This window comes from Oncorhynchus nerka, linkage group LG15, assembly GCF_034236695.1.
Source record: "Oncorhynchus nerka isolate Pitt River linkage group LG15, Oner_Uvic_2.0, whole genome shotgun sequence".
Classification (NCBI taxonomy): domain Eukaryota; kingdom Metazoa; phylum Chordata; class Actinopteri; order Salmoniformes; family Salmonidae; genus Oncorhynchus; species Oncorhynchus nerka.
Genome location: NC_088410.1, coordinates 19,617 through 40,000, shown reverse-complemented (window position 1 = coordinate 40,000; position 20,384 = coordinate 19,617). Strand labels below are relative to the sequence as shown.

Below are 20,384 nucleotides of genomic sequence, written 5' to 3'. Positions count from 1 at the left end.
ACTGAGTGATGTGGTATTATGACTGAGTGATGTGGTATTATGACTGAGTGATGTGGTATTATGACTGAGTGATGTGGTATTATGACTGAGTGATGTGGTATTATGACTGAGTGATGTGGTATTATGACTGAATGATGTGGTATTATGACTGAGTGATGTGGTACTGAGTGATGTGGTATTATGACTGAGTGATGTGGTATTATGACTGAGTGATGTGGTACTGAGTGATGTGGTATTATGACTGAGTGATGTGGTATTATGACTGAGTGATGTGGTATTATGACTGAGTGATGTGGTACTGAGTGATGTGGTATTATGACTGAGTGATGTGGTACTGAGTGATGTGGTATTATGACTGAGTGATGTGGTACTGAGTGATGTGGTACTGAGTGATGTGGTATTATGACTGAGTGATGTGGTACTGAGTGATGTGGTACTGAGTGATGTGGTATTGAGTGATGTGGTACTGAGTGATGTGGTACCATGACTTAGTGATGGGGTATTATTACTGAGTGATGTGGTACCATGACTTAGTGATGTGTTACCATGACTGAGTGATGTGGTACTTAGTGATGTGGTATTATGACTGAGTGATGTGGTAGTATTACTGAGTGATGTGGTATTATGACTGAATGATGTGGTATTATGACTGAGTGATGTGGTACTTAGTGATGTGGTATTATGACTGAGTGATGTCGTACTTAGTGATGTGGTACTGAGTGATGTGGTACTGAGTGATGTGGTATTATGAATGAGTGATGTGGTACTTAGTGATGTGGTATTATGACTGAGTGATGTGGTACTGAGTGATGTGGTATTATTACAGAGTGATGTGGTATTGAGTGATGTGGTACTGAGTTATGTGGTACCATGACTGAGTGATGTGGTACTGAGTGATGTGGTATTATTACTGAGTGATGTGGTATTGAGTGATGTGGTACTGAGTTATGTGGTACCATGACTGAGTGATGTGGTATTATGACTGAGTGATGTGGTATTATGACTGAGTGATGTGGTAATAAGACTGAGTGATGTGGTATTATGACTGAGTGATGTGGTATGTGGTATTATGACTGAGTGATGTGGTACTGAGTGATGTGGTATTATTACTGAGTGATGTGGTACTGAGTGATGTGGTACTGAGTGATGTGGTATTATGACTGAGTGATGTGGTACTGAGTGATGTGGTATTATGACTGAGTAATGTGGTACTGAGTGATGTGGTACTTAGTGATGTGGTATTATGACTGAGTGATGTGGTATGATGACTGAGTGATGTGGTATTATGACTGAGTGATGGTATTATGACTGAGTGATGTGGTATTATGACTGAGTGATGTGGTATTATGACTGAGTGATGTGGTACTGAGTGATGTGGTATTATGACTGAGTGATGTGGTACTGAGTGATGTGGTACTGAGTGATGTGGTATTATGACTGAGTGATGTGGTATTATGACTGAGTGATGTGGTACTGAGTGATGTGGTACTGAGTGATGTGGTACTGAGTGATGTGGTATTGAGTGATGTGGTACTGAGTGATGTGGTACCATGACTTAGTGATGGGGTATTATTACTGAGTGATGTGGTACCATGACTTAGTGATGTGTTACCATGACTGAGTGATGTGGTACTTAGTGATGTGGTATTATGACTGAGTGATGTGGTATTATTACTGAGTGATGTGGTATTATGACTGAATGATGTGGTATTATGACTGAGTGATGTGGTACTTAGTGATGTGGTATTATGACTGAGTGATGTCGTACTTAGTGATGTGGTACTGAGTGATGTGGTATTATGAATGAGTGATGTGGTACTTAGTGATGTGGTATTATGACTGAGTGATGTGGTACTGAGTGATGTGGTACTTAGTGATGTGGTATTATGACTGAGTGATGTGGTACTGAGTGATGTGGTTCTGAGTGATGTGGTATTATGAATGAGTGATGTGGTACTTAGTGATGTGGTATTATGACTGAGTGATGTGGTACTGAGTGATGTGGTATTATTACTGAGTGATGTGGTATTGAGTGATGTGGTACTGAGTTATGTGGTACCATGACTGAGTGATGTGGTACTGAGTGATGTGGTATTATTACTGAGTGATGTGGTATTGAGTGATGTGGTACTGAGTTATGTGGTACCATGACTGAGTGATGTGGTATTATGACTGAGTGATGTGGTACCATGACTGAGTGATGTGGTATTATGACTGAATGATGTGGTACTTAGTGATGTGGTATTATGACTGAGTGATGTCGTACTTAGTGATGTGGTACTGAGTGATGTGGTTCTGAGTGATGTGGTATTATGAATGAGTGATGTGGTACTTAGTGATGTGGTATTATGACTGAGTGATGTGGTACTGAGTGATGTGGTATTATTACTGAGTGATGTGGTATTGAGTGATGTGGTACTGAGTTATGTGGTACCATGACTGAGTGATGTGGTACTGAGTGATGTGGTATTATTACTGAGTGATGTGGTATTGAGTGATGTGGTACTGAGTTATGTGGTACCATGACTGAGTGATGTGGTATTATGACTGAGTGATGTGGTATTATTACTGAGTGATGTGGTATTATGACTGAATGATGTGGTATGATGAATGAGTGATGTGGTACTTAGTGATGTGGTATTATGACTGAGTGATGTGGTACTGAGTGATGTGGTATTATTACTGAGTGATGTGGTATTGAGTGATGTGGTACTGAGTTATGTGGTACCATGACTGAGTGATGTGGTACTGAGTGATGTGGTATTATTACTGAGTGATGTGGTATTGAGTGATATGGTACTGAGTTATGTGGTACCATGACTGAGTGATGTGGTATTATGACTGAGTGATGTGGTACCATGACTGAGTGATGTGGTATTATGACTGAGTGATGTGGTATTATGACTGAGTGATGTGGTAATATGACTGAGTGATGTGGTATTATGACTGAGTGATGTGGTATTATGACTGAGTGATGTGGTATTATGACTGAATGATGTGGTACTGAGTGATGTGGTACTGAGTGATGTGGTACTGAGTGATGTGGTACTGAGTGATGTGGTATTATGACTGAGTGATGTGGTACTGCGTTATGTGGTATTATGACTGAGTGATGTGGTACTGAGTGATGTGGTACTGAGTGATGTGGTATTATGACTGAGTGATGTGGTACTGAGTGATGTGGTATTATGACTGAGTGATGTGGTACTGAGTGATGTGGTATTATGACTGAGTGATGTGGTACTGCGTTATGTGGTATTATGACTGAGTGATGTGGTACTGAGTGATGTGGTACTGAGTGATGTGGTACCATGACTTAGTGATGGGGTATTATTACTGAGTGATGTGGTACTGAGTGATGTGGTACCATGACTGAGTGATGTGGTACTGAGTGATGTGGTATTATGACTGAGTGATGTGGTACTGCGTTATGTGGTATTATGACTGAGTGATGTGGTACTGAGTGATGTGGTATTATGACTGAGTGATGTGGTATTATGACTGAGTGATGTGGTACTGAGTGATGTGGTATTATGACTGAGTGATGTGGTATTATGACTGAGTGATGTGGTACTGAGTGATGTGGTACTGAGTGATGTGGTATTATGACTGAGTGATGTGGTACTGAGTGATGTGGTACTGAGTGATGTGGTATTATGACTGAGTGATGTGGTATTATGACTGAGTGATGTGGTACTGAGTGATGTGGTACTGAGTGATGTGGTACTGAGTGATGTGGTATTATGACTGAGTGATGTGGTATTATGACTGAATGATGTGGTATTATTACTGAGTGATGTGGTACTGAGTGATGTGGTATTATGACTGAGTGATGTGGTACTTAGTGATGTGGTATTATGACTGAGTGATGTGGTACTGAGTGATGTGGTACTGAGTGATGTGGTACTTAGTGATGTGGTATTATGACTGAGTTATGTGGTACTATGACTTAGTGATGTGGTATTATGACTGAGTGATGTGGTGCTGAGTGATGTGGTACTATGACTGAGTGATGTCGTACTGAGTGATGTGGTACTGAGTGATGTGGTACTGAGTGATGTGGTATTATTACTGAGTGATGTGGTACTGCGTGATGTGGTATTATGACTGAGTGATGTGGTGCTGAGTGATGTGGTACTGAGTGATGTGGTATTATGAATGAGTGATGTGGTACTTAGTGATGTGGTATTATGACTGAGTGATGTGGTATTATGACTGAGTGATGTGGTATTATGACTGAATGATGTGGTATTATGACTGAGTGATGTGGTACTGAGTGATGTGGTATTATGACTGAGTGATGTGGTATTATGACTGAGTGATGTGGTATTATGACTGAGTGATGTGGTATTATGACTGAATGATGTGGTATTATGACTGAGTGATGTGGTACTGAGTGATGTGGTATTATGACTGAGTGATGTGGTATTATGACTGAGTGATGTGGTACTGAGTGATGTGGTATTATGACTGAGTGATGTGGTATTATGACTGAGTGATGTGGTATTATGACTGAGTGATGTGGTATTATGACTGAATGATGTGGTATTATGACTGAGTGATGTGGTACTGAGTGATGTGGTATTATGACTGAGTGATGTGGTATTATGACTGAGTGATGTGGTACTGAGTGATGTGGTATTATGACTGAGTGATGTGGTATTATGACTGAGTGATGTGGTATTATGACTGAGTGATGTGGTACTGAGTGATGTGGTATTATGACTGAGTGATGTGGTACTGAGTGATGTGGTACTGAGTGATGTGGTATTATGACTGAGTGATGTGGTACTGAGTGATGTGGTACTGAGTGATGTGGTACTGAGTGATGTGGTACTATGACTGGTGATGGATGGTATTATTACTGAGTGATGTGGTACCATGACTTAGTGATGTGTTACCATGACTGAGTGATGTGGTACTTAGTGATGTGGTATTATGACTGAGTGATGTGGTAGTATTACTGAGTGATGTGGTATTATGACTGAATGATGTGGTATTATGACTGAGTGATGTGGTACTTAGTGATGTGGTATTATGACTGAGTGATGTCGTACTTAGTGATGTGGTACTGAGTGATGTGGTACTGAGTGATGTGGTATTATGAATGAGTGATGTGGTACTTAGTGATGTGGTATTATGACTGAGTGATGTGGTACTGAGTGATGTGGTATTATTACAGAGTGATGTGGTATTGAGTGATGTGGTACTGAGTTATGTGGTACCATGACTGAGTGATGTGGTACTGAGTGATGTGGTATTATTACTGAGTGATGTGGTATTGAGTGATGTGGTACTGAGTTATGTGGTACCATGACTGAGTGATGTGGTATTATGACTGAGTGATGTGGTATTATGACTGAGTGATGTGGTAATAAGACTGAGTGATGTGGTATTATGACTGAGTGATGTGGTATTATGACTGAGTGATGTGGTACTGAGTGATGTGGTATTATTACTGAGTGATGTGGTACTGAGTGATGTGGTACTGAGTGATGTGGTATTATGACTGAGTGATGTGGTACTGAGTGATGTGGTATTATGACTGAGTAATGTGGTACTGAGTGATGTGGTACTTAGTGATGTGGTATTATGACTGAGTGATGTGGTATTATGACTGAGTGATGTGGTATTATGACTGAGTGATGTGGTATTATGACTGAGTGATGTGGTATTATGACTGAGTGATGTGGTACTGAGTGATGTGGTATTATGACTGAGTGATGTGGTACTGAGTGATGTGGTACTGAGTGATGTGGTATTATGACTGAGTGATGTGGTACTGAGTGATGTGGTACTGAGTGATGTGGTACTGAGTGATGTGGTATTGAGTGATGTGGTACTGAGTGATGTGGTACCATGACTTAGTGATGGGGTATTATTACTGAGTGATGTGGTACCATGACTTAGTGATGTGGTACCATGACTGAGTGATGTGGTACTTAGTGATGTGGTATTATGAATGAGTGATGTGGTATTATTACTGAGTGATGTGGTATTATGACTGAATGATGTGGTATTATGACTGAGTGATGTGGTACTTAGTGATGTGGTATTATGACTGAGTGATGTCGTACTGAGTGATGTGGTTCTGAGTGATGTGGTATTATGAATGAGTGATGTGGTACTTAGTGATGTGGTATTATGACTGAGTGATGTGGTACTGAGTGATGTGGTACTTAGTGATGTGGTATTATGACTGAGTGATGTGGTACTGAGTGATGTGGTTCTGAGTGATGTGGTATTATGAATGAGTGATGTGGTACTTAGTGATGTGGTATTATGACTGAGTGATGTGGTACTGAGTGATGTGGTATTATTACTGAGTGATGTGGTATTGAGTGATGTGGTACTGAGTTATGTGGTACCATGACTGAGTGATGTGGTACTGAGTGATGTGGTATTATTACTGAGTGATGTGGTATTGAGTGATGTGGTACTGAGTTATGTGGTACCATGACTGAGTGATGTGGTATTATGACTGAGTGATGTGGTACCATGACTGAGTGATGTGGTATTATGACTGAATGATGTGGTACTTAGTGATGTGGTATTATGACTGAGTGATGTCGTACTTAGTGATGTGGTACTGAGTGATGTGGTTCTGAGTGATGTGGTATTATGAATGAGTGATGTGGTACTTAGTGATGTGGTATTATGACTGAGTGATGTGGTACTGAGTGATGTGGTATTATTACTGAGTGATGTGGTATTGAGTGATGTGGTACTGAGTTATGTGGTACCATGACTGTGTGATGTGGTACTGAGTGATGTGGTATTATTACTGAGTGATGTGGTATTGAGTGATGTGGTACTGAGTTATGTGGTACCATGACTGAGTGATGTGGTATTATGACTGAGTGATGTGGTATTATTACTGAGTGATGTGGTATTATGACTGAATGATGTGGTATTATGAATGAGTGATGTGGTACTTAGTGATGTGGTATTATGACTGAGTGATGTGGTACTGAGTGATGTGGTATTATTACTGAGTGATGTGGTATTGAGTGATGTGGTACTGAGTTATGTGGTACCATGACTGAGTGATGTGGTACTGAGTGATGTGGTATTATTACTGAGTGATGTGGTATTGAGTGATATGGTACTGAGTTATGTGGTACCATGACTGAGTGATGTGGTATTATGACTGAGTGATGTGGTACCATGACTGAGTGATGTGGTATTATGACTGAGTGATGTGGTATTATGACTGAGTGATGTGGTAATATGACTGAGTGATGTGGTATTATGACTGAGTGATGTGGTATTATGACTGAGTGATGTGGTATTATGACTGAATGATGTGGTACTGAGTGATGTGGTACTGAGTGATGTGGTACTGAGTGATGTGGTACTGAGTGATGTGGTATTATGAATGAGTGATGTGGTACTGCGTTATGTGGTATTATGACTGAGTGATGTGGTACTGAGTGATGTGGTACTGAGTGATGTGGTATTATGACTGAGTGATGTGGTACTGAGTGATGTGGTATTATGACTGAGTGATGTGGTACTGAGTGATGTGGTATTATGACTGAGTGATGTGGTACTGCGTTATGTGGTATTATGACTGAGTGATGTGGTACTGAGTGATGTGGTACTGAGTGATGTGGTACCATGACTTAGTGATGGGGTATTATTACTGAGTGATGTGGTACTGAGTGATGTGGTACCATGACTGAGTGATGTGGTACTGAGTGATGTGGTATTATGACTGAGTGATGTGGTACTGCGTTATGTGGTATTATGACTGAGTGATGTGGTACTGAGTGATGTGGTATTATGACTGAGTGATGTGGTATTATGACTGAGTGATGTGGTACTGAGTGATGTGGTATTATGACTGAGTGATGTGGTATTATGACTGAGTGATGTGGTACTGAGTGATGTGGTACTGAGTGATGTGGTATTATGACTGAGTGATGTGGTATTATGACTGAGTGATGTGGTACTGAGTGATGTGGTACTGAGTGATGTGGTACTGAGTGATGTGGTATTATGACTGAGTGATGTGGTATTATGACTGAATGATGTGGTATTATTACTGAGTGATGTGGTACTGAGTGATGTGGTATTATGACTGAGTGATGTGGTACTTAGTGATGTGGTATTATGACTGAGTGATGTGGTACTGAGTGATGTGGTACTGAGTGATGTGGTACTTAGTGATGTGGTATTATGACTGAGTTATGTGGTACTATGACTTAGTGATGTGGTATTATGACTGAGTGATGTGGTGCTGAGTGATGTGGTACTATGACTGAGTGATGTCGTACTGAGTGATGTGGTACTGAGTGATGTGGTACTGAGTGATGTGGTATTATTACTGAGTGATGTGGTACTGCGTGATGTGGTATTATGACTGAGTGATGTGGTGCTGAGTGATGTGGTACTGAGTGATGTGGTATTATGAATGAGTGATGTGGTACTTAGTGATGTGGTATTATGACTGAGTGATGTGGTATTATTACTGAGTGATGTGGTATTATTACTGAGTGATGTGGTATTATTACTGAGTGATGTGGTACTGAGTGATGTGGTATTATGACTGAGTGATGTGGTATTATTACTGAGTGATGTGGTATTATGACTGAGTGATGTGGTACCATGACTTAGTGATGTGGTATTATTACTGAGTGATGTGGTATTATTACTGAGTGATGTGGTATTATTACTGAGTGATGTGGTACTGAGTGATGTGGTATTATGACTGAGTGATGTGGTATTATGACTGAGTGATGTGGTATTATTACTGAGTGATGTGGTATTATGACTGAGTGATGTGGTACCATGACTTAGTGATGTGGTATTATGACTGAGTGATGTGGTACTGAGTGATGTGGTATTATGACTGAGTGATGTGGTACTGAGTGATGTGGTATTATGACTGAGTGATGTGGTATTATGACTGTGATGTGATACTTAGTGATGTGGTATTATGACTGAGTGATGTGGTACCATGACTTAGTGATGTGGTACTTAGTGATGTGGTATTATGACTGAGTGATGTGGTACTGAGTGATGTGGTACTGAGTGATGTGGTACTTAGTGATGTGGTATTATGACTGAGTTATGTGGTACTATGACTTAGTGATGTGGTATTATGACTGAGTGATGTGGTGCTGAGTGATGTGGTACTATGACTGAGTGATGTCGTACTGAGTGATGTGGTACTGAGTGATGTGGTACTGAGTGATGTGGTATTATTACTGAGTGATGTGGTACTGCGTGATGTGGTATTATGACTGAGTGATGTGGTGCTGAGTGATGTGGTACTGAGTGATGTGGTATTATGAATGAGTGATGTGGTACTTAGTGATGTGGTATTATGACTGAGTGATGTGGTATTATTACTGAGTGATGTGGTATTATTACTGAGTGATGTGGTATTATTACTGAGTGATGTGGTACTGAGTGATGTGGTATTATGACTGAGTGATGTGGTATTATTACTGAGTGATGTGGTATTATGACTGAGTGATGTGGTACCATGACTTAGTGATGTGGTATTATTACTGAGTGATGTGGTATTATTACTGAGTGATGTGGTATTATTACTGAGTGATGTGGTACTGAGTGATGTGGTATTATGACTGAGTGATGTGGTATTATGACTGAGTGATGTGGTATTATTACTGAGTGATGTGGTATTATGACTGAGTGATGTGGTACCATGACTTAGTGATGTGGTATTATGACTGAGTGATGTGGTACTGAGTGATGTGGTATTATGACTGAGTGATGTGGTACTGAGTGATGTGGTATTATGACTGAGTGATGTGGTATTATGACTGTGATGTGATACTTAGTGATGTGGTATTATGACTGAGTGATGTGGTACCATGACTTAGTGATGTGGTACTGAGTTATGTGGTATTATGACTGAGGGATGTGGTACTATGACTGAGTGATGTGGTACCATGACTTAGTGATGTGATACTGAGTGATGTGGTATTATGAATGAGTGATGTGGTACTTAGTGATGTGGTATTATGACTGAGTGATGTGGTACTGAGTGATGTGGTATTATTACTGAGTGATGTGGTATTATGACTGAGTGATGTGGTACCATGACTGAGTGATGTGGTACTGAGTGATGTGGTATTATGACTGAGTGATGTGGTACTGGGTGATGTGGTATTATGACTGAGTGATGTGGTACTGAGTGATGTGGTATTATGACTGAGTGATGTGGTACTGAGTGATGTGGTACTGAGTTATGTGGTATTATGACTGAGTGATGTGGTACTTAGTGATGTGGTATTATGACTGAGTGATGTGGTACTGAGTGATGTGGTATTATGACTGAGTGATGTGGTGCTGAGTGATGTGGTACTGAGTGATGTGGTATTATGACTGAGTGATGTGGTACTGAGTGATGTGGTACTTAGTGATGTGGTATTATGACTGAGTGATGTGGTATTATGACTGAGTGATGTGGTACCATGACTTAGTGATGTGATACTGAGTGATGTGGTATTATGACTGAGGGATGTGGTACTATGACTGAGTGATGTGGTACTGAGTGATGTGGTATTATGACTTACTGATGTGGTATTATGACTGAGTGATGTGGTATTATGACTGAGTGATGTGGTACCATGACTTAGTGATGTGGTATTATGACTGAGTGATGTGGTACTTAGTGATGTGGTACCATGACTTAGTGATGTGGTATTATGACTGAGTGATGTGGTACTGAGTGATGTGGTATTATGACTGAGTGATGTGGTACCATGACTTAGTCATGTGGTATTATGACTGAGTGATGTGGTATTATGACTGAGTGATTTGGTCCTGAGTTATGTGGTATTATGACTGAGTGATGTGGTATTATTACTGAGTGATGTGGTATTATGACTGAGTGATGTGGTACCATGACTTAGTGATGTGTTATTATGACTGAGTGATGTGGTACTGAGTGATGTGGTACTGAGTGATGTGGTACTTAGTGATGTGGTATTATGACTGAGTGATGTGGTACTGAGTGATGTGGTACTGAGTGATGTGGTATTATGACTGAGTGATGTGGTACCATGACTTAGTCATGTGGTATTATGACTGAGTGATGTGGTATTATGACTGAGTGATTTGGTCCTGAGTTATGTGGTATTATGACTGAGTGATGTGGTACTGAGTGATGTGGTACTGAGTGATGTGGTATTATGACTGAGTGATGTGGTATTATTACTGAGTGATGTGGTATTATGACTGAGTGATGTGGTACCATGACTTAGTGATGTGTTATTATGACTGAGTGATGTGGTACTGAGTGATGTGGTACTGAGTGATGTGGTACTTAGTGATGTGGTATTATGACTGAGTGATGTGGTACTGAGTGATGTGGTACTTAGTGATGTGGTATTATGACTGAGGGATGTGGTACTTAGTGATGTGGTATTATGACTGAGTGATGTGGTACTTAGTGATGTGGTATTATGACTGAGGGATGTGGTATTATGACTGAGGGATGTGGTACTTAGTGATGTGGTATTATGACTGAGGGATGTGGTACTGTGATCTGAGTATGTGGTATTATGACTGAGTGATGTGGTACTGAGTGATGTGGTATTATGACTGAGTGATGTGGTGCTGAGTGATGTGGTACTGAGTGATGTGGTATTATGACTGAGTGATGTGGTACTGAGTGATGTGGTACTTAGTGATGTGGTATTATGACTGAGTGATGTGGTATTATGACTGAGTGATGTGGTACCATGACTTAGTGATGTGATACTGAGTGATGTGGTATTATGACTGAGGGATGTGGTACTATGACTGAGTGATGTGGTACTGAGTGATGTGGTATTATGACTTACTGATGTGGTATTATGACTGAGTGATGTGGTACCATGACTTAGTGATGTGGTATTATGACTGAGTGATGTGGTACTTAGTGATGTGGTACCATGACTTAGTGATGTGGTATTATGACTGAGTGATGTGGTACTGAGTGATGTGGTATTATGACTGAGTGATGTGGTACCATGACTTAGTCATGTGGTATTATGACTGAGTGATGTGGTATTATGACTGAGTGATTTGGTCCTGAGTTATGTGGTATTATGACTGAGTGATGTGGTACTGAGTGATGTGGTACTGAGTGATGTGGTATTATGACTGAGTGATGTGGTATTATTACTGAGTGACGTGGTATTATGACTGAGTGATGTGGTACCATGACTTAGTGATGTGTTATTATGACTGAGTGATGTGGTACTGAGTGATGTGGTACTGAGTGATGTGGTACTTAGTGATGTGGTATTATGACTGAGTGATGTGGTACTGAGTGATGTGGTACTGAGTGATGTGGTATTATGACTGAGTGATGTGGTACCATGACTTAGTCATGTGGTATTATGACTGAGTGATGTGGTATTATGACTGAGTGATTTGGTCCTGAGTTATGTGGTATTATGACTGAGTGATGTGGTACTGAGTGATGTGGTACTGAGTGATGTGGTATTATGACTGAGTGATGTGGTATTATTACTGAGTGATGTGGTATTATGACTGAGTGATGTGGTACCATGACTTAGTGATGTGTTATTATGACTGAGTGATGTGGTACTGAGTGATGTGGTACTGAGTGATGTGGTACTTAGTGATGTGGTATTATGACTGAGTGATGTGGTACTGAGTGATGTGGTACTTAGTGATGTGGTATTATGACTGAGGGATGTGGTACTTAGTGATGTGGTATTATGACTGAGTGATGTGGTACTTAGTGATGTGGTATTATGACTGAGGGATGTGGTACTTAGTGATGTGGTATTATGACTGAGGGATGTGGTACTGTGATCTGAGTATGTGGTATTATGATCTGTGTGTGTGTGTAGGAACTTTCTGGCCCCTGGGGCAGCTCGCTGGGTGAACATCGATAGTAGGACCATGGAGAGAACACTGGAGGGAATCAAACGACCTCATCGCTTCATTATGGACGACGCCCAGATGCACATCTACTTCCTCATGAAGAAGGTAACCCATGACCTCAAACACCTGAACCCTGACCTCTAACCCCTGAACTGTAAACCGTAACCTCTCTAGTACTCCTACCCCAGGTATCTGACCTCTAACCTCTAGTACTCCTACCCCAGGAATCTAACCTCTAACCTCTAGGACTCCTACCCCAGGTATCTAACCTCTAACCTCTACTACTCCTACCCCGGGAATCTAACCTCTAACCTCTAGGACTCCTACCCTAGGTATCTAACCACTAACCTCTGACTTCTAGGACTCCTACCCCAGGTATCTGAAGTCTGAGCTGTATAAGAACATGCTGGCCAAAGCCATCGTTCCCCAGGAGACCAAGAAGAGGTACTCAGGAAATTTTACATTACAATATATACTACATTACAATGTATAATCCTCAATATACTACAACACAATATCTACTCCTCAAAATATTACATTACAATATATACTTCTCAATATACAACATTACAATAGATATTCCTCCATATATTACATTACAATATATACTCATCAATATACTGCAATACTATATATACCCTTCAATATACTACATTACAATATATATTTCTCAATATACTACTTTAAAATATATACTACATTAAAATATATACTTCTCAATATATTACATTACAATATATACTCATCAATATACTGCAATACTATATATACCCTTCAATATACTACATTACAATATATATTTCTCAATATACTACTTTAAAATATATACTACATTAAAATATATACTTCTCAATATATTACATTACAATATATATTTCTCAATATACTACATTACAATATATACTTCTCAATATACTCCATTGAAATTGATACTCCTCAATATACTACATTACAATATAGACTCCTCAATATACTACATTACAATATATACTCCTCAATATACTACATTACAATTGATACTCCTCAATATACTACAATATATACTCCTCAATATACTACATTACAATATATATTCCTCAATATACTACATTACAATATATACTCCTCAATATACTACATTACAATTGATACTCCTCAATATACTACAATATATACTCCTCAATATACTACATTACAATATATATTCCTCAATATACTACATTACAATATATACTCCTCAATATACTACATTACAATATATACCCCTCAATATACTACAATATATACTCCTCAATATACTACATTACAATATATACTCCTCAATATACTACAATATATACTCCTCAATATACTACATTACAATATATACCCCTCAATATACTGCAATACATACTCCTCAATATACTACATTACTATATATACTCCTCAATATACTACATTACAATATATACTCCTCAATAAACTACAATATATACTCCTCAATATACTACAATACATACTCCTCAATATACTACATTACAATATATACTCCTCAATATACTACATTACAATATATACTCCTCAATATACTACATTACAATATATACTTCTCAATATACTACATTACAATATATACTCCTCAATATACTACATTACAATATATACTCCTCAATATACTACATTACAATATATACTCCTCAATATACTACATTACAATATATACTCCTCAATATACTACATTACAATATATACTCCTCAATATACTACAATATATACTCCTCAATATACTACAATACATACTCCTCAATATACTACATTACTATATATACTCCTCAATATACTACATTACAATATATACTCCTCAATATACTACAATATATACTCCTCAATATACTACATTACAATATATACTCCTCAATATACTACATTACTATATATACTCCTCAATATACTACATTACAATATATACTCCTCAATATACTACATTACAATATATACTCTCCAATACAACCTCCCGAATAAACTATATTACAATATATACACCTCATTATACATTATACACCTCATTATATCAAATATGGCCAATATACCACAGCTAAGGGCTGTACCCAGGCACTCCGTGTTTCTCATAAGAACATCCCTTAGCTGTGGTATATTGGCCATATACCACACCTCCTTGGGCCTTAATTGCTTAAATATATACTCCCCAATATACTACATTACAATGTACAGTGCCTTTGGAAAGTAGTCAGACCCCTTGACTTTTTCCACATTTTGTTGGCGGATAATTTTCCAGATTGTCTAGCCCGGCTGATTTGTAGGGGTCCAGATTTTGCAGCTCTTTCAGAACATCAGCTATCTGGATTTGGGGGAAGGAGAAATGGGGAGGCTTGGGCAAGATGCTGTGGGGGGTGCGGAACTGTTGACCATGGTAGCGGTGAAAAGCATGGCCAGCCGTAGAAAAATGCTTATTGATATTCTAAATTATCATGGATTTATCGGTGGTGACAGTGTTTCCTATCCTCAGTGCAGTGGGCAGCTGGGAGGAGGTCCTCTTATTCTCCATGGACTTTACAGTGTTTCCTATCCTCAGTGCAGTGGGCAGCTGGGAGGAGGTCCTCTTATTCTCCATGGACTTTACAGTGTTTCCTATCCTCAGTGCAGTGGGCAGCTGGGAGGAGGTCCTCTTATTCTCCATGGACTTTACAGTGTTTCCTATCCTCAGTGCAGTGGGCAGCTGGGAGGAGGTCCTCTTATTCTCCATGGACTTTACAGTGTTTCCTATCCTCAGTGCAGTGGGCAGCTGGGAGGAGGTCCTCTTATTCTCCATGGACTTTACAGTGTTTCCTATCCTCAGTGCAGTGGGCAGCTGGGAGGAGGTCCTCTTATTCTCCATGGACTTTACAGTGTTTCCTATCCTCAGTGCAGTGGGCAGCTGGGAGGAGGTGCTCTTATTCTCCATGGACTTTACAGTGTTTCCTATCCTCAGTGCAATGGGCAGCTGGGAGGAGGTCCTCTTATTCTCCATGGACTTTACAGTGTTTCCTATCCTCAGTGCAGTGGGCAGCTGGGAGGAGGTCCTCTTATTCTCCATGGACTTTACAGTGATTCCTATCCTCAGTGCAGTGGGCAGCTGGGAGGAGGTCCTCTTATTCTCCATGGACTTTACAGTGTTCCAGAACTTTTTAGAGTTTGTGCTACAGGATGCAAATTTCTGTTTGAAAAAGCTAGCCTTTGCCTACTTAACTGCCTGGGTATATTGGTTGCTAACTTCCCTGAACAGTTGCATATCGCGGGGCCTATTCAATGCTACTGTTGGAATGAGGTCATTATCCTTCCAGGATACCCTGGCCGATTAGAAAGGCCCTGCTCGCTGAAGTGTTTTAGGGAGCGCTTGACAGTGATGAGGGGTGGTCGTTTGACTGCAGACCCATTACAGACGCAGGCTATACTTATTTCCCACCATAATTTGAAAATAAATTAATAAAAAATCCTACAATGTGATTTTCTGGATTTTTCCCTCTCATTTTGTCTGTCATAGTTGAGGTGTACCTATGATGAAAATTACAGGCCTCCCATCTTTTTAAGTGGGAGAAGTTGCACAATTGGTGGCTGACTAAATACTTTTTTGCCCCACTGTATATAGACAGGTAAATTGACTTTACCACAGGTGGACTGTAATCAAGTTGTAGAAACATCTCAAGGATGATCAATGGAAACAGGATGCACCTGAGAGTCTCACAGCAAAGGATCTCAATACTTATGTAAATATGACAGTTATTATGAGGTATGACAGTTATTATGATGAGGTATGCCAGTTATTATGAGGTATGACAGTTATTATGATGAGGTATGACAGTTATTATGAGGTATGACAGTTATTATGATGAGGTATGACAGTTATTATGAGGTATGACAGTTATTATGATGAGTTATGCCAGTTATTATGATGAGGTATGACAGTTATTATGATGAGGTATGACAGTTATTATGAGGTATGACAGTTATTATGATGAGGTATGACAGTTATTATGATGAGGTATGACAGTTATTATGAGGTATGACAGTTATTATTATGAGGTACGACAGTTATTATTATGAGGTATGCCAGTTATTATGATGAGGTATGACAGTTATTATGATGAGGTATGACAGTTATTATGAGGTATGACAGTTATTATGAGGTATGACAGTTATTATGATGAGGTATGACAGTTATTATGATGAGGTATGACAGTTATTATGAGGTATGACAGTTATTATGATGAGGTATGACAGTTATTATGATGAGGTATGACAGTTATTATGATGAGGTATGACAGTTATTATGATGAAGTATGACAGTTATTATGATGAGGTATACCAGTTATTATTATGAGGTATGACAGTTATTATGAGGTATGACAGTTATTATGATGAGGTATGACAGTTATTATGAGGTATGACAGTTATTATGATGAGGTATGACAGTTATTATTATGAGGTATGACAGTTATTATGAGGTATGACTGTTATTATGATGAGATATGACAGTTATTATGATGAGGTATGACAGTTATTATGATGAGGTATGACAGTTATTATGATGAGGTATGACAGTTATTATGATGAGGTATGACAGTTATTATGAGGTATGACAGTTATTATGATGAGATATGACAGTTATTATGATGAGGTATGACAGTTATTATGATGAGGTATGACAGTTATTATTATGAGGTATGACAGTTATTATGATGAGGTATGCCAGTTATTATGATGAGGTATGACAGTTATTATGATGAGGTATGACAGTTATTATGATGAGGTATGACCGTTATTATGATGAGGTATGACAGTTATTATGATGAGGTATGACAGTTATTATGATGAGGTATGACAGTTATTATGAGGTATGACAGTTATTATGATGAGGTATGACAGTTATTATGATGAGGTATCACAGTTATTATTATGAGGTATGACAGTTATTATGATGAGGTATGACAGTTATTATGATGAGGTATGACAGTTATTATGAGGTATGCCAGTTATTATGACGAGGTATGCCAGTTAATATGATGAGATATGCCAGTTATTATGATGAGGTATGACAGTTATTATCATGAGATATGCCAGTTATTATGATGAATACTTATGTAAATAAGGTATTTCTGATTTTTCAACAACAACCAAATATTCTAAAAGCCTGTTTACACTTTGTGGGTACTGTGTGTAGGTTTAAAATTAATCCATTTTGGAATGAGACTGTAATGTAACATTGTGTTGCTGAGGATTGTTTTTAAATTGAATCTGTAATGTAACAAAGTGTGGAAAAAGTCAATGGGTCCGAATACTTTCCGAATGCAGTCAATATATACTACACTGCAATATATACTCCTGAATATATATTCAATATATACTACACTGCAATATATACTCCTGAATATATACTCAATATATACTACACTGCAATATATACTCCTGAATATATACTCAATATATACTACACTGCAATATATACTCCTGAATATATACTCAATATATACTACACTGCAATATATACTCCTGACATAATATATACTCAATATATACTACACTGCAATATATACTCCTGAATATATACTCAATATATACTACACTGCAATATATACTCCTGAATATATACTCAATATATACTACACTGCAATATATACTCCTGAATATATACTCAATATATACTCAATTACAATATATACTCCTGAATATATACTCAATATATACTACACTGCAATATATACTCCTGGACATATACTCAATATATACTACACTGCAATATATACTCCTGAATATATACTCAATATATACTACACTGTAATATACTCCTGAATATATATTCCATATATACTACACTGCAATATATACTCCTGACTATATACTCAATATATACTACACTGTAATATACTCCTGAATATATATTCCATATATACTACACTGCAATATACTCCTGGATATATATTCAATATATACTCAATTACAATATATACTCATGGATATATAGTCAATATACACTCAATTACAATATATACTCCTGGATATTGTCACGATCGTCGTATGAAGCGGACCAAAATGCAGCGTGGTATGTATTCATGATGATTTTTTAATAAAAGAAAGCACTGAACACTGAATACAAACTACACAAAACAATAAACGAAATAACGACCGTGTAGCTATAATGAGAACTGTGCTGACACAAGCAACTAACATAGACAATCACCCACAAACAAACAGTGAAACCCAGGCTACCTAAGTATGATTCTCAATCAGAGACAACTAATGACACCTGCCTCTGATTGAGAACCATACTAGGCCGAAACATAGAAATCCCCAAAATCATAGAAAAACAAACAGACTGCCCACCCCAACTCACGCCCTGACCAAAGTAAATTATGACAAAACAAAGGAAATAAAGGTCAGAACGTGACAAATATATAGTTAATATATACTCAATCACAATATATACTCATCAAATATATACTCCTGAATATATATTCAATATATACTCAATTACAATATATACTCCTGGATATATAGTCAATATATACTCAATTACAATATATACTCCTGGATATATAGTCAATATATACTCAATTACAATATATACTCCTGGATATATAGTCAATATATACTCAATTACAATATATACTCTAAATATATATATATATCATTACAATATATACACTCGTAAATATATATATATATCATTACAATATACAGTGTGTGTTCAAAACATTAGGAACACCTGCGTTTTCCCTGACACAGACTGAGCAGGTGAATCCAGGTGAAAGCTGAAACAGAATGACCAGGTGAATCCAGGTGAAAGCTGGATTCACCTGGTCAGGGCCTACATTAAGCTGTCAGGGCCTACATAAAGCTGTTAGGGCCTACATTAAGCTGTCAGGGCCTACATTAAGCTGTCAGGGCCTACATAAAGCTGTTAGGGACTACATGAAGCTGTCAGGGCCTACATGAAGCTGTCAGGGCCTACATAAAGCTGTCAGGGCCTACATAAAGCTGTCAGGGCCTACATAAAGCTGTTAGGGCCTACATAAAGCTGTTAGGGCCTACATAAAGCTGTAAGGGCCTACATAAAGATGTAAGGGCCTACATAAAGATGTCAGGGCCTACATAAAGCTGTCAGGGCCTACATAAAGCTGTTAGGGCCTACATAAAGCTGTTAGGGCCTACATAAAGCTGTTAGAGCCTACATAAAGCTGTTAGGGCCTACATAAAGCTGTTAGGGGTCCTACATAAAGCTGTTAGGGCCTACATAAAGCTGTTAGGGCCTACATAAAGCTGTTAGGACCTACATAAAGCTGTTAGGGCCTACATAAAGCTGTTAGGGACTACATAAAGCTGTTAGGGACTACATAAAGCTGTTAGGGACTACATAAAGCTGGTAGGGCCTACATAAAGCTGTTAGGGCCTACATAAAGCTGTTAGGGCCTACATAAAGCTGTCAGGGCCTACATAAAGCTGTTAGGGCCTACATAAAGCTGTTAGGGCCTACATAAAGCTGTTACAGCCTACAT

At 38.6% G+C, this 20,384-nt stretch overlaps 1 protein-coding gene across 1 annotated transcript in view; it reads left to right on the top strand.

Moving 5' to 3' along the window:
- The window catches only part of LOC135560291 (regulator of G-protein signaling 11-like), a gene marked incomplete at its 3' end in the record, with an annotated part of 78,265 nt that extends 64,945 nt beyond the window's left edge, over window positions 1–13,320 (top strand). The window contains exons 12-13 of the mRNA XM_065002149.1: window positions 12,843–12,981; window positions 13,238–13,320. Of these exons, the coding sequence (XP_064858221.1) occupies window positions 12,843–12,981; window positions 13,238–13,320 (222 nt within the window). The remainder of the gene's footprint in view (window positions 1–12,842; window positions 12,982–13,237) is intronic.
- Between the last annotated feature and the right edge of the window lie 7,064 nt (window positions 13,321–20,384).